The sequence below is a fragment of the Bufo bufo genome, chromosome 3, assembly GCF_905171765.1.
Source record: "Bufo bufo chromosome 3, aBufBuf1.1, whole genome shotgun sequence".
Classification (NCBI taxonomy): domain Eukaryota; kingdom Metazoa; phylum Chordata; class Amphibia; order Anura; family Bufonidae; genus Bufo; species Bufo bufo.
In genome coordinates this window covers 29,884,451-29,899,883 of record NC_053391.1, presented here as the reverse complement: position 1 = coordinate 29,899,883, position 15,433 = coordinate 29,884,451, and the positions used below count along the sequence as shown (strand labels likewise).

The window sequence follows — 15,433 nt, the reverse complement described above, 5'->3', positions numbered from 1 at the left end:
AAGACAGGAATGGTTTATGCTGAATGTCAGACTGCACGCTGTGTGAAGGTGTAAGAAGACAGAACAGATAGAGGCAGCTCTTCATGTGGTAGCCTAATTGTAAAATATCACATAAATATGGAATGGATGAGACCTGTTTAAAGCCTCCTGGAGGCTGTGAGGTTGTCACTTATCATAGCACTAAAAAGGCTATACATATTAGTCAAAAGTTGATAAAAATTGCCAATTTGAACCAGAATGATTGGTCATTAGGTAAAATTTAACACCAAACAATCTAATGGCTGGACAGAATCTTTCAAACGTTTTGTACCTATGACACCGGCTGACCTGTTGCATGTGCACTTGGCAACTGAAGACATCTGTGTTGGTCCCATGTTTATATGTGTCTGCATTACTGAGAAAAATGAAGTTTTAATTTATGCAAATGAGCCTCTAAGGGCAACGGGGGTGTTGCCATTACACCTAGAGGCTCAGCTCTCTCTGTAACTGCCACGCCATCTCCACTTTGGTTGACAGGGCCAGTGAATTCAAACATGATCACGCCTGGCCCTGAGTTCTCCTAAAGTCATGTGCTGCACCATGAGTTTTAGGGCTCATGCACACGACCGTTCCGCAAAAAAAGGGATGACATCCATTTGACGTCTGTATTGCATCCATTTTTTATGCTGATCCATTGTAACAATGCCTGTCCTTGTCTGCAAAACAGACAAGAATAAGACATGTTAGAAGCGGAACGGACTTGCGGACATACGGAAATGGAACGCACAGTGAGTAATTTACATTTTTTGTTGCGGACCCATTGAAGTGAATGGTTCCGCATGCGGGCTGCAAAAACCCCCGGAACGGACACGGAAAGAAAATACGGTCGTGTGCATGAGGCCTTAGTATCCAGCACAGGTGCAGTAGAAGAAAGAGGCTCGCAGTACAAGAACCTCTGCGTCAGATATTTACGTGCATTGGCGCAGCGCAAGACTTTAGGAGAACTCAGGGACAGTTGTGATCTCATTTACACTAGCTGGTTCACTGGTACTCTCATGTATGGTCCTGCAGTGCAGGGGGCGTGGCATTTGCAGAGAGAGCAGAGCCTCTAAGTGTAATGGCAACGCCTCCGTTGCTCCTAGAGGCTCATTTGCATATATTAAAACATTATTTTTCTCAGCAATGCTGTCACATATGAACATGGGACCAACACAGATGTCTCCAGCTGCCAAACACACATGTAACAGGTCAGCCAGTGTCATAGGTACAAAACTGCTGACAGATGCCCTTTAAAAGAACATTCCTAGAAAGATCTTTCATCCACCACCTGATTTCATTGAACATGTACTATATGGTCAGTTTGAACAACTGTTAAGGCCAACATGGACTAAAATCTGAAACAATCAGTTGATTGTTTGTTCAGAAATGGGGAACTTTACTGTAAGCCTTAAATCTTTATTTTTATTTTTTTCAACCGCAGATATTTTAGCTGAGGCTTAGTCAGCATCTGCTTCTAAAATGTATGTCATGATTTTGTTTCCGTTACATACCTCTGTAAATAACTTTTGTAAAGATTCACCCTATCCATATACACTCCTCAACATTAAAAATGAAACAAGAAGGAAAAGCCGAAAGGTTATAAAAGTAGCAGGAGTCGCTAAGATGTGCAAATGGTCAAATTTTTAAGCACCTAGCTCCAATCTGTGGCATGTTGGAGAGCAATAAAGGGAAGATTGAAAGTTTTTTAGCCACAAGAAACCTCAAAAATCAAGTCAAGTGAGATGATTGTGCAATGGGTCAAAATCCTGAACTGAGGGACTGGTGGATAGGTAAGCGCCTAGGCCGAGATGTCTGCTCAACATTCTGTGTCTCAGTGGCTAGGAGATCAACTGCGAACTGGAATGACAGCAAGAGGAAAACAGCGGCGAACCTCAGCACATACAGATTGTCTTAGAAGAATGGCTCACAGTGATCTATTCTGTAATGCAAATGGGATTGTATGTCACATCCCAAGCCAAGGAAGGCAGACAGTCAGGGCCGGCATTGGGGGGAACAAACAGGCTGATTGCCCAGGGCCCCTGTTGAGGAAGGGTTGAGACGTATGCATATATATCCATGCATGCCTGTAAACACGTGCGGGCATGTATGGTATATATATGCATACATTAACCACTGCATCATTGGGTGATGTGCGCAGATGTGCCCAGCATCTGCGCACGTCTGCCCATGGTGATCCCCAGGGGCTCATGGTGGCCCCTGTGGGAAATATGTTGTCCCTGGAAGCTGTGCCCCCTTATAATCCCCCTTATATTAGTATATATGTGCCCCCTTATATGTGTCCCCTTATAGTTAGTATATATTTCCTGTATGACCGTGTACATATTGGCCCTGTATGGCAAGTGGGGACATATGCATGTCCCCTGTATGTGATGCCCCAGATATATGCGAGGGTGTGTGTATATATAGATATGTGTGTATGTATTTGCACACGTGTCTATGTATACACACTTATGTCAGCATGCAATTCCAACTGTTATCAACAGAGTTGTTTAGAGAAAAACTTGTGCTGATAGCCTGTAGGATAATAGCTGATTAGCATCTAGTCCCCTTTTGTTCAGGCCCAAAGCAATCAGACTCTTTGGCACCGTTTGTGAGGGGACCTTCTAACCAGAGACATCAAAGACCTGTTTCCACACTATGATGTCACATGCCTGAGGAAGGAGGAGGGGGCTGTTTTGGGGCTATAATAACCCAAACCGGACAGAGGTGCCCTCTCTTCCAACCAGACTAGAATCAGAGACACATGGGAGAGTGCAGCTCCATGATGACCGCCTGGAAAAGGCCTACTAACGCTGGAAGGATTAAGTATATCCCTTGACCCCCGAAGCTATATCTCTCCCCTGGTTAACCCACACCCCTGGTCCTGTAACCCCTATATTTGTGTCCCTGATGTGCACCTTGGGCCCTGATTCAACCCTTATCCCACCAACTATTACCCCTTTCCCTGCCAGGCATTACCCCTGGTAGTTACCCTGGTCCTTGTGTGCTGGTAACCCCTGATGGACCCTGGTCCCTGCCTACTGTGCACCCTGGCTACCCTTGCCCCTGAAACCCCTGATATACCCTTTCCCTACCCTGATTAACCCCTGGTGGTAACCCCTGCTTAAACCCTGCCACACACCCCCCCTCACTGTACACTTGCAGGGTATTTAGCCCCTGCATTGCTGTACAGTTCTGATATTATCCCCATTGTTAACCCTTTGTGTTTGTGGTCGGCTTACACCCCTGTAAGGCCATCGTTAACCCTCGGCGTACCCCATAGGGATAGTATAGGACTAGATGGGTGGGTTGTGAATATTACTTGTATGTGTGAATTGTCTAGTTAGTGTATGGGTGGAATATGGGAATGTGTAGTGTAGTTTAGGATTGTATATTTAGTTCTGTATTGTTAGTGTATTGCGTGCGTAGTGTATTGTAAGTAATAAATACTGTGTTACTTGTAACTATCTGTGTAACGTGTAGTTATTGGCGATAGTTAGTTAGTAAGGCGCATGCAGCTAGCATAGTGATTAGTGTAAAGCATAGCGAAAGTATGTTATTGTTATATAAAGGCATAAATGGGCGGAGTTATCAATAGTTGGCTCCTCCCATTTACAAATATTAATTATTGATATTTGCATAAATATTGGTGATTAATATTCCCCCTTTACATTGGCGAGCCAGGCCCACTGCGTGGATTTTGTGCTTATTTTTGGTCTTAAGGCTGAGGGTCGCTAGTACTGTGAATTAGCGGGCAGGAGAGACGCGGTCAGCGGAGTGTCTGAGCGTCTAGGACCCGATAATTCGGACAGGAGAAGCGATACTTCCCTTAGAGTACCAGAAATAAAACAAAATCTTTTGCAGAGAATCTATAATTGTTCTGTGAATTAATATTTTTGTATTTGCTTTACACGGTCACCGTCGCTGGGGTAAGAGAAGAAGACACGGAAAAGTACAGCACCAACAAGCATCGCTCAAGTGATTGCAAGGTAGAAGAGCACACATCACTGAAGGAGATCCATCTTCGTGGGAGCGGCGTACAAGTCCGGCTGGGGAAGAAGCGATCCGGGAAAATGGACTTCTTCCAAGCAGCTGCAAGGACGAAGAGGTACGGCCCCAAGGAGAAAATGGACGCTCATCAAACAGTGAGTATGGACTTCCCCACACTCCAACACTTAGCCAAAAACAGCACTTTTAATCCCATTGTTCCTACTACATACAAATCCGCTGAGCTGCTGTGGTCCGCTTTATTGGACCAGGTGTACGCTCATGACCGGGTTTATATTAGTAGGAGTGTCTTTAACAAGACCACCAAATGCTAGCCAAATTGGTTCTTTCCTATGAGGATACCATTTGGAGGGCGGAACACACAGAGACACTTGCCAGCACAAGAAAGGCAGGGGAGGTTGCGGACAAAGCAAACTTCCACTGCAATTGTTGTGTTGATAACTATAGAAGAATTCACACACTAGAGGCTAGCATCTGTAAGCCAAAGGAAGTGGCGCTGGTGTCTCAGTCAACGGAGACAATTCCTCCGGCCATTCACTGCCAGTGCTGTACCAGTAATTCGGACCAGGTTTCGGCATTGCAGGCACAGCTGGCAGAGAATGTGCAGTCTACTGTTGACCGAGATGCGCAGGTGGCTAGGATAGAGTCACAGTTAGTAGAGCTGCAGAGGCAGAAGGAGGAAATTGAGGCTAAGTTGACTCAGTCTTATACTGAGGTCAAGGCCTTCAAGGAGCGGACTGCCTCTACTAACGTGACGGTAGCCAAATTGAAGGCTGAGGTTGCTGTAAGGTCCCAGCTAATGTCTGGCATGCAACAGGTTATCACCAAGTTGGTGCCGGCCCTTTCTTTTTCCGTAAAGCCAGGGTCGGAATCTCCCAAAATGTTGCCCTGTGCAGGGCCACAAGGGGGGAGAGTAGTCTGTGACCGGTCTAATCATCAGGTCAAGCCGGTCCAGACTAACAGAGATTTTTCCCTGACTTTGGGAAAAAGAACTGTCGTGAAGAGTGCGTCCCTGAGGATGTAACAATTCAGGAGAAGGGAGCACGGCTGCAGTGTAGATGGACCTGGGCCATGCAGAGCAAACATCAGATGTTTTGCATGTGGTGGCCTAGGTCACATAGCGAGACACTGCAAAACACACAGGACAGGAAACCAAGTCACGTGTTTCAGGTGTGGGAACAAAGGACACATTGCAAGGAATTGCCCTTGTGCAAGTAATTGCAATGTGTCCAACAGTATCAGCCAGGTAACAAATTGTGCAGTGGGGTCTAGTCAGCCTGGCCATAACGGGGTTACCTCTTGGCAGCATCACCAGCTGCTGAGGGGTCAGAGTGGCCAAGCTAGGCTAGGCAACATTTGACACCCCTGTACTATTTGTTACACAGTTTGTTCCCTGTGTATGTCCATGTTGTGTGTTTTTGTTATCTGTTGGTAAGTTTTTCTTGATGTTGGTGGTAGTCCTGGTCTACGGATGTGTTCTACCATGCTGATTTATGTAGTTGTAAGTACCGTCTGCTGTCTTTGTTTCATTCTGTGTCCCCTTGGAGTGGAACAGTGTTATACTGTGGATCGAGAACGTATAGGTTCGCGAGCAGATAATATCACACGGGAAATCCTGCTGGTCGGGAGAAGGCATAAGGACCTTCTCCATGCAGCACACAAAGGATAATGTGATAATATTCTGGGCAGCCAGGGTCTCAGATCGATACAGATAACACTGTTTTGCTGAAGGTTTTCGGTAGGGCTGTGTTGCGCTGGGGACTGGGGCGGACAGACAACATCGGTGTAATGTTGTGCTGCGCACTTAATTCTAGTCCGAGCAGGCAGCACAGCTCTGATAGGGATTGGACGCAGAATGTTTGGCAGCAGAGTGTGGACTGTGTTCTTGTCTTGTGGGGTCCTGGGGAGCCAGGGCATGCCTATGCCATTGGTTCTGCGGGCCTCCACAGGATGGGATCACAGGGGGAAATCAGCCTGGGTACACATGAGTGGACAGGGATGCGGTGCCATCAATAACAAGATGATGCTTTGTCCACAGAACTCCAGTTATCCTAACCTAGTAGGGTGGCCATCCTTATCTGTTGGTGCAGAGGGATGTGTAGCAGAGGATGCAATCCTCTGAAGGTAGGGTGTTCAGACACCAGTGTTGGGATGATGAGGAGCCCTGTGAGACAAAGGGCAGCCCAATACCTTTCTCTTCCCATGGGTCAAAGGTATTGGTGCTGGAAATTTTCACATTTAATTGCACTGTTAGGGGAGAAATTCCCCCGGGAGCACCTGGTGTTTTCTTCTGCCATAGGTGTGATTTTATATGGAGCGGAAGAAAAACCCAGGAGATGCCACAGAAGAGGCCAGCTATTCCCCCTGACACTGTCGTGAAGCTCCAGAGGATCTCACTGGATTTTGGCAACTAAGCGACCTCTGCCTAGAGGTGTTCTAGAAATGAAAGACTGCCACAATCCAGCGGGAGCATTATTTAAGGCTCTGGAGGAACACTTGGGAGACGTTCGGGTGGAAGAACTTATTCACTTGTTTCACCCAGTGAAACTTCTTCTGGTTCTGGTCATCGGAGGGTCAAGGGACTTATTGACCGAATACACCAGAACCTGACAGAACTTTACCGAACTAACAAAAGGAGGAGGCTCAGGACATAACTCAAACATTGTTCCTGTAGCCAAATATTGTATGGACACACTTTGTTTCCTATGAGGGTTCAGGACGTATAACTTGTACTACCCTGAAACCCCATAGCACATTGTATTTATTGATTTTGTTTGTCGGTTGATTGTGTACCCATGGACACTCTAGGTACAAATGTGTGACAGCCTATATTTGGCTGTACACATTTGCATCCTATAGTCGTTTCCCATTGACACAGGGGTCTGCGACCTACCTGTGTCTTTGGAGGTGTAGAGATATGCCAGGTTGCATGAGTCTCTATGGGTACACATACATATAATGATTTTGGTGGTGTTGGGAGGGATGTGACCTGTATTTTGTGTGAATGGGGATAAGGTTAGGTCACGATAGGGACAGGCATCATTCATTTGCCACCTTGAACCCTGGAACGGTGAGGTTCTTAAGGGAAGGGCTGGAGGTGTAGTGTGGTGGAGGTGTTCTCCGCAGTAGAATTTAGGTACTATGACATCACCGCTTAAGAGTTTGACCTGCCTTGTAAAGACCTATTAATCTGTCCACGGGAGAACAGCACCCATCAAGATGGAAACAGACGTTGGATAGAAGAAAGTTGTGACTGAGGTTGTGAGGGTGAACCCGCTCCAGATGCCTTGGAGGCGGGCCATACCTGAAGATCGGCAGAACTACCGAGAGACTGTGGGGGTGTGGCCACTCCAAAGTGGGGGTGGCCGACACCAAGAGACTGTTAAAGAAAGGCCAGTTAAAGACTGTGAGGGTGAACCCGCTCCAGAATTGGGGGGGACGAAGATACCTGAAGATCGGCAGAATTACCGAGAGACTGTGGGGGTGTGGTCACTCCAAAGTGGGGGTGGCCGACACCAAGAGACTGTTAAAGAAAGGCCAGTTAAAGACTGTGAGGGTGAACCCGCTCCAGAATTGGGGGGGACAAAGATACCTGAAGATCGGCAGAATTACCGAGAGACTGTGGGGGTGTGGTCACTCCAAAGTGGGGGTGGCCGACACTAAAAGACTGTTAAAGAGACTGTGGAGGTGTAAAGAAGACGGTGTATCCTGTGGACGGAGGAGTAGGTTACGGTGAAGGGCAGGTCGGAGGAAGCTGGATTAGGGATGTCTAAGTACCTAAAGATCAGTGTGCACTACAGTTCTTCCTGAACTTCCACCAAAGATGGGGTTGAAGGGGGGCAAATATATCTCAACCCGTTCCCCCATTATATTGTCGTATTATATAGTCCGACAACAGGGGGATTGTTGAGGAAGGGTTGAGACGTATGCATATATATCCATGCATGCCTGCAAACACGTGCGGGCATGTATGGTATAGATATGCATACATTAACCACCGCATCATGGGGTGATGTGCGCAGATGTGCCCAGCATCTGCGCACGTCTGCCCATGGTGATCCCCAGGGGCTCATGGTGGCCCCTGTGGGAAATATGTCGTCCCTGGAAGCTGTGCCCCCTTATAATCCCCCTTATATTAGTATATATGTGCCCCCTTATATGTGTCCCCTTATAGTTAGTATATATTTCCTGTATGACCGTGTACATATTGGCCCTGTATGGCAAGTGGGGACATATGCATGTCCCCTGTATGTGATGCCCCAGATATATGCGAGGGTGTGTGTATATATAGATATGTGTGTATGTATTTGCACACGTGTCTATGTATATACACTTATGTCAGCATGCAATTCCAACTGTTATCAACAGAGTTGTTTAGAGAAAAACTTGTGCTGATAGCCTGTAGGATAATAGCTGATTAGCATCTAGTCCCCTTTTGTTCAGGCCCAAAGCAATCAGACTCTTTGGCACCGTTTGTGAGGGGACCTTCTAACCAGAGACATCAAAAACCTGTTTCCACACTATGATGTCACATGCCTGAGGAAGGAGGAGGGGGCTGTTTTGGGGCTATAATAACCCAAACCGGACAGAGGTGCCCTCTCTTGCAACCAGACTAGAATCAGAGATGCATGGGAGAGAGCAGCTCCATGATGACCACCGGGAACGCTGAAAGGCCTAAGTATACCTGTGTAGCCCCTACCTACCCCTCACATATCACCCCTGGTCCTGTAACCCCTATATTTGTGTCCCTGATGTGCACCTTGGGCCCTGATTCAACCCTTATCCCACCAACTATTACCACTTTCCCTGCCAGGCATTACCCCTGGTAGTTACCCTGGTCCTTGTGTGCTGGTAACCCCTGATTGACCCTGGTCCCTGCCTACTGTGCACCCTGGCTACCCTTGCCCCTGAAACCCCTGATATACCCTTTCCCTACCCTGATTAACCCCTGGTGGTAACCCCTGCTTAAACCCTGCCACACACCCCCCCTCACTGTACACTTGCAGGGTATTTAGCCCCTGCATTGCTGTACAGTTCTGATTTTATCCCCATTGTTAACCCTTTGTGTTTGTGGTCGGCTTACACCCCTGTAAGGCCACCGTTAACCCTCGGCGTACCAATAGGGATAGTATAGGACTAGATGGGTGGGTTGTGAATATTACTTGTATGTGTGAATTGTCTAGTTAGTGTATGGGTGGAATATGGGAATGTGTAGTGTAGTTTAGGATTGTATATTTAGTGCTGTATTGTTAGTGTATTGCGTGCGTAGTGTATTGTAAGTAATAAATACTGTGTTACTTGTAACTATCTGTGTAACGTGTAGTTATTGGCGATAGTTAGTTAGTAAGGCGCATGCAGCTAGCATAGTGATTAGTGTAAAGCATAGCGAAAGTATGTTATTGTTATATAAAGGCATAAATGGGCGGAGTTATCAATAGTTGACTCCTCCCATTTATGAATATTAATTCTTGATATTTGCATAAATATTGGCGATTAATATTCCCCCTTTACAGCCCCCTTCCCTTAATGGGGCCCCATGCTCAGCTGCCCAGACAGATGTGGAAGAGAGCTGGTGGCCGCACCTGAGAAGAGCACAGACAGCAGAGCAAGGAGCGCTGGTCCCTGGTCTCCCACCCACTGTAGCCCGCAGGATACTTATGGAGCTGGGTGCTGCATCCATAGCACCGGCTCCACTGCAGTCAGGCAGACTTGGCCCCTCCCCCTTCCTCTCTCTCACCGGAGGCCCTGCACTGTCAAGGTAATGGCCTCCTCTGCACCGGAGGTTTACTGGTGAGTTCAGAATGTCACCCTCTAATGACCTGACATATGTGCTGCCGGCCCCTCTCTCCTCCAGGTGCAGCTGGACAGTCCAGACTCCGGACTAACAGGAGGGGAGACATCCTGCAGAGAATGTACAGGAGCTATTTGCTGCCAGGAACACAGTTGTCTAAATATAATGTAATCTATCTAATATCTATCTATCTCATATATCTATCTATCTATCTAGAAAAGAAAATTCCACGCTGCTCCCAAAAGTTGTTCAATGCAACGTTTCAGTCCTCTTACCAGGACTTTTCTCAAGCATTGTAAAAATACTGTGTGAGAAAAGTCCTGGTAAGAGGGCTGAAACGTCACATTGGTGATTAAAGAAAATCTGTCACCAGGACAATTGTTATTGAAGTAAAGCCGTGGCCTAATAGCACTTAGTACCTTATTCCCAGATGTGCCTTTTTTCCAGCAATAGATGTTTTTTATCCTCTGAAAATCCAGTTTATTTGGTATAGAAATGAGCCAGTAAGGTGCCCAGAGGGGCGTCACTCTTGCAGAAAGGAGCCCAGGCGCGCCCTCATGCTGGGAGCATGAAAAAGGGGGCAGAGTTATGGCTTAAATCTGATGTAGGAGGGGTGGGTGGACACATTGTGGCAGGAGGCATGCCTGGGCTCTTCCTGCCCTTGTAATGAAGGGCATTTTACAAAAACAAAACGCTGTGGGAACAAAACGGTGGAGGAAATGTGTTTTTTTTCCAATTCTATCCCATTTAGAATTTTTTCCCCCGCTTCTCACTACATTGTATGCCATACTAAATGGTGGCATTCAAAAGTACAACTTGTCCCACAAAAAAACAAACCCTCGTACAGCTATGTGAATGAAAAAATAAAAAAGTTATGGCTCAAGGAAGATAGGGAAGAAAAATAAAAACGCAAAAACTAAAAAACCTCCGGTATCCTAACGGTTAATTTCATGCCAGAATTATTATTGAGACTTAAAAAAAAAATATCACAAAATCACTCCCGTAGGAGATAGCATAGGAATATTGAACTTGCAGTTGTAGACAGTTTAAAGATGCGCAAAATTTAACAAATATCGTGCAACATTTGATAAGTTTGTCAAACCTTCGTCAAATCAAAGGCAAATCAAAAGTGACTTTAAAAAGTCCCATCATGATATATCACCTCTCCCCATGGAGCTCTATATCAGAAAAACCAATATAATATCCCTATAAAGATATACTATGAAATGAATTAACCGTATAGCATACAGTACTTGTTGGTTTGGATTTTGCGGGAACATGCCCTGGAAATGGACCATAAAAGGGGCAATGATTACTCAAACCCACTCTAAATTGTCAATTTTAATGCTTTCCAGGTTGGGGCATTTCTAAGGAAGGGGATTAGATTTTTCTGGGACATACTTTCTGTGCCCGTATACCCTATGTATACCTATGGAAGGAGATGGAATGAACTCATTGATCAGGTTCTGAAGTTTGTCGGTCCACATGGCAGGGCTTAATGCATTTACTTCGGTAAAGGATTTGCGTCTGTTTTCTCGTAAATTGAAATGGCATTCATTTTTTAAATTAAATGATGCTGCTGAGTGCATGAGGTTGGGTATATCCGTGGATGATTTACCGGATGTGAAGGTGGTAATGGACCTAATGGAGGAGGGAGAGAAGGAGGTGGACTGAGGACTTTACACATCAGCGTGAGCACGAATTGGCGCGTTCTCTTCAATCAAGATGGCTGCAACGGCTTCTCCGTGATCAAATGGATGAGGTGAGTATGTTGTTTTCTGTTTGATTTTTACAACTATTTCAGGAAAAATGTGCCAAGAAATTCAGATTTGTGGCAAATCCAATTCTTCCTGAAATTCTGATTGAATTCCACTTTGTTAACATTGATTCTCTCAACACTAATTAGTAGTATTAGTACTAGTTGTGGTAGTTGTATTAGTAGTAGCAATTGTATTATTAGTATTAGTAGTAGTTGTAGTAGTATTATTACTAGTGGTAGCAATATAATTAGTATTAGTAGTAGTTGTTGCTTTAGGAGTAGTATTAGTACTAGTGGTACAGTAGTTGTATTCGTAGTATTAGTACTAGTTGTAGTTGTATCAGCAGTGGTATTAGTACTAGTCATAATTGTGTTAGTAGTAGCATTAGTATAAGTACTAGTTGTTGTATTAGCAGTAGTTGTAGTAGTATTAGCACTAGTAGTAGTTGCAATAGTATTAGTACTAGTAGTAGTTGTTGTAATAGTATTAGTATTAGTTGTAGTAATATTAGTACTAGTAGTTGTAGTAGTGTTAGTACTAGTTGTAGTAGTATTAATACTAGTTGTAGTAGTGCTAGTAGTAGTTGTAGTAGTGCTAGTAGTAGTTGTAGTAGAATTAGTTGCAATTGTATTAGTACTAGTAGTAATTGTAGTATTAATAGTAGTAGTACTAGATATAATAGTAGTAGTACTAGTTTTAGTAGCAATATTATTACTAGTTCTAGTTATATTAGTACTAGTTGTATTAGTAGTAGCCTTAGTACTAGTTGTAATTGTACTAGTTGTAGAGTATTAGTACTAGTTCTAGTAGTAATTGTGTAGTAGTAGTAGTAGTAGTAGTATTAGTAGTAGGGTTAATACTAGTCAAGTAGAAATATCACTACACATTTCTCAACAGTGTTTACAACAATTTCTCCCATTTCCCCCTAAACCCCACCTTGCTACCTCCGAGGCGCTCCTGGTGGCGGTGTACTTACCTGATTTGACTTTGGTCGCACAAACAAACAAAAACAGCTGAAAAGTAAAGCAAGTTTTCTGGTAAAACTTCATATTTGATATTCGCGTCTTCTTGCAGGACTACAAAGGGCGCAGTGCTGAGCAAACACTTGGTATATTTTTCATCCCTCAGTATAAAAATAACTTCTCAATTTTTCTGTTCCATGAGATAAGGCTTTGTCACGCTGGAGAGAATCCTTAATGTAGACCCAGAATATGCATTTTGCAACATTTCCTGTGTCGGATGAGTCAAAGGAAGCAAAGTTGAGTTCACTCATTACACTGAAATAAAATGACACGAAAAGGCACTGAAGAACACCAACATTTAATAGAGCGCAGGTTGTGCTGAGTCATACCTGTAGATACGTGATTTCTCTGCCATACATTACATCCGATATCAACTGTTGCTGGTTAAATAATTGTTCATTTTCTATTTTATTTTTAGCTATTGTATATCTGAGTATATTCACACATTTTTTTGCTGTAAATTAATAAATAGCCTTGTTTAAAAATTTTATATTGTTTTGTGTATTCAGCACCTACGCGGACATTCGGTATTTGTCTCCATGGTTATAAACTCAAAAAAAAAAAAAAACTTTGTAGGCTGAGGGATTTAAAGAGTTTTGTAAAATCATTTCCATGGTATATATTTCAATAAACCCAATGGACATAGGAACTCAATAAAGATACTCCCAAGTGGTACCTAGGACCCGAACCCGAGTTCGGGAAATGTTTTTTTTTACATTACAAATTAATTTATGAAGTTATTACCTGAAGTCTCGCGAGACTTCATGAAGCAATAACTACGGCTCATCGGAGCAAATACTTTCTAATACTGTATGGCGCTTCTGCTCTGTACAGTATTGGAACGAAGTTCTATGCGAATCTACTTCGGATGTTTCATCCCTAGTGTTGGACTTCCACCGATCGGATATTAATAACCTATCCTGAAGATAAATCATCAATATCAGGAGCCTTGAAGACTTCTTTAATTTCAACCTTCACCACAAAAGTACAAGAACAAATAGAAGTGTGCGTTACATAGACGACATCCTTATTTTGTGTGTTGGGTAAAAATGGAAGTTTGAAATCCATTTAAGGCATGATATACACTCACCTAAAGAATTATTAGGAACACCTGTTCTATTTCTCATTAATGCAATTATCTAGTCAACCAATCACATGGCAGTTGCTTCAATGCATTTAGGGGTGTGGTCCTGGTCAAGACAATCTCCTGAACTCCAAACTGTATGTCAGAATGGGTAAGAAAGGTGATTTAAGCAATTTTGAGTGTGGCATGGTTGTTGGTGCCAGACGGCCGGTCTGACTATTTCACAATCTGCTCAGTTACTGGGATTTTCACGCACAACCATTTCTAGGGTTTACAAAGAATGGTGTGGAAAGGGAAAAACATCCAGTATGCGGCAGTCCTGTGGGCAAAAATGCCTTGTGGATGCTAGAGGTCAGAGGAGAATGGGCCGACTGATTCAAGCTGATAGAAGAGCAACGTTGACTGAAATAACCACTCGTTACAACCGAGGTATGCAGCAAAGCATTTGTGAAGCCACAACACGCACAACCTTGAGGTGGATGGGCTACAACAGCAGAAGACTCCACCGGGTACCACTCATCTCCACTACAAATAGCAAAAAGAGGCTACAATTTGCACGAGCTCACCAAAATTGGACTGTTGAATACTGGAAAAATGTTGCCTGGTCGGATGAGTCTCGATTTCTGTTGAGACATTCAAAGGGTAGAGTCCGAATTTGGCGTAAACAGAATGAGAACATGTATCCATCCTCTGATGGCTACTTCCAGCAGGATAATGCACCATGTCACAAAGCTCGAATCATTTCAAATTGGTTTCTTGAACATGACAATGAGTTCACTGTACTAAAATGGCCCCCACAGTCACCAGATCTCAACCCAATAGAGCATCTTTGGGATGTGGTGGAACGGGAGCTTCGTGCCCTGGATGTGCATCCCTCAAATCTCCATCAACTGCAAGATGCTATCCTATCAATATGGGCCAACATTTCTAAAGAATGCTATCAGCACCTTGTGGAATCAATGCCACGTAGAATTAAGGCAGTTCTCAAGGCAAAAGGGGGTCCAACACTGTATTAGTATGGTGTTCCTAATATTTCTTTAGGTGAGTGTACATTGTATCTAACCCTAGAAAACTACTACTTCTTTATTAAGATGAAAGAAAATTATCTTTAGAGCGACCTATGATAAGTATCCTTTTAGCCAAAGTCCGACCTATTAAAGAGCCAGGGATCTGAGCCAAACTAGAGACCATGTTACATTGCTGGTGCAGCAGTGAATCCTCTATGCTGGCTCAACCTGGGTACAGAATCTAAAGGCAGATTTACACTGCCTCACTGAGCAGGCAATTATCAAGAAGGGTCCACTCATTCCTGATAATTGCCTGCTCGTCAGAGGAGGTGGGAGCTCCTTCTGCATGTAGCAATCACCTTCACATTATGGGGATGAGCGATCGCTACTGCCATCCTGACTTGCCTATTTCAGTAAATACTTGAATTCTTCATAAAGAAGGGCGGAGGGGTCTTTTTTGATACATTTGACCTTTCTTAGCTTTTCCCTTTTCTCTCAGTGCAGTATTTTTTTAAATTTTGAAGTAGTAGGCAAAAAAAAAGTGCCAAAACACATAATCAGCTTGGAGCACATCTTGTACAATGAGGTTGTTTACTGACTATATAAAATCTAATTCCCACAGAATTAACAGTTTTTTTTTGCGCCAGCAGTAGATGTGCAGGTATTATACTATGTGGGCAAAGATATTAAGCTCACTGGTTTTGACATTTTGTACACTGTATAACTTTTTTGTTTTTACAAAA

The 15,433-nt window shown here is 44.0% G+C and overlaps 1 protein-coding gene across 1 annotated transcript in view; it reads right to left on the bottom strand.

Moving 5' to 3' along the window:
• Window positions 1-12,724, bottom strand: part of LOC120993190 (cell surface glycoprotein CD200 receptor 1-B-like) — a 38,057-nt gene extending 25,333 nt beyond the window's left edge. Inside the window, exon 1 of the mRNA XM_040421749.1 lies at window positions 12,554-12,724. Within this exon, the coding sequence (XP_040277683.1) occupies window positions 12,554-12,626 (73 nt within the window). The 5' untranslated portion in view covers window positions 12,627-12,724. The remainder of the gene's footprint in view (window positions 1-12,553) is intronic.
• Window positions 12,725-15,433: the final 2,709 nt, after the last annotated feature.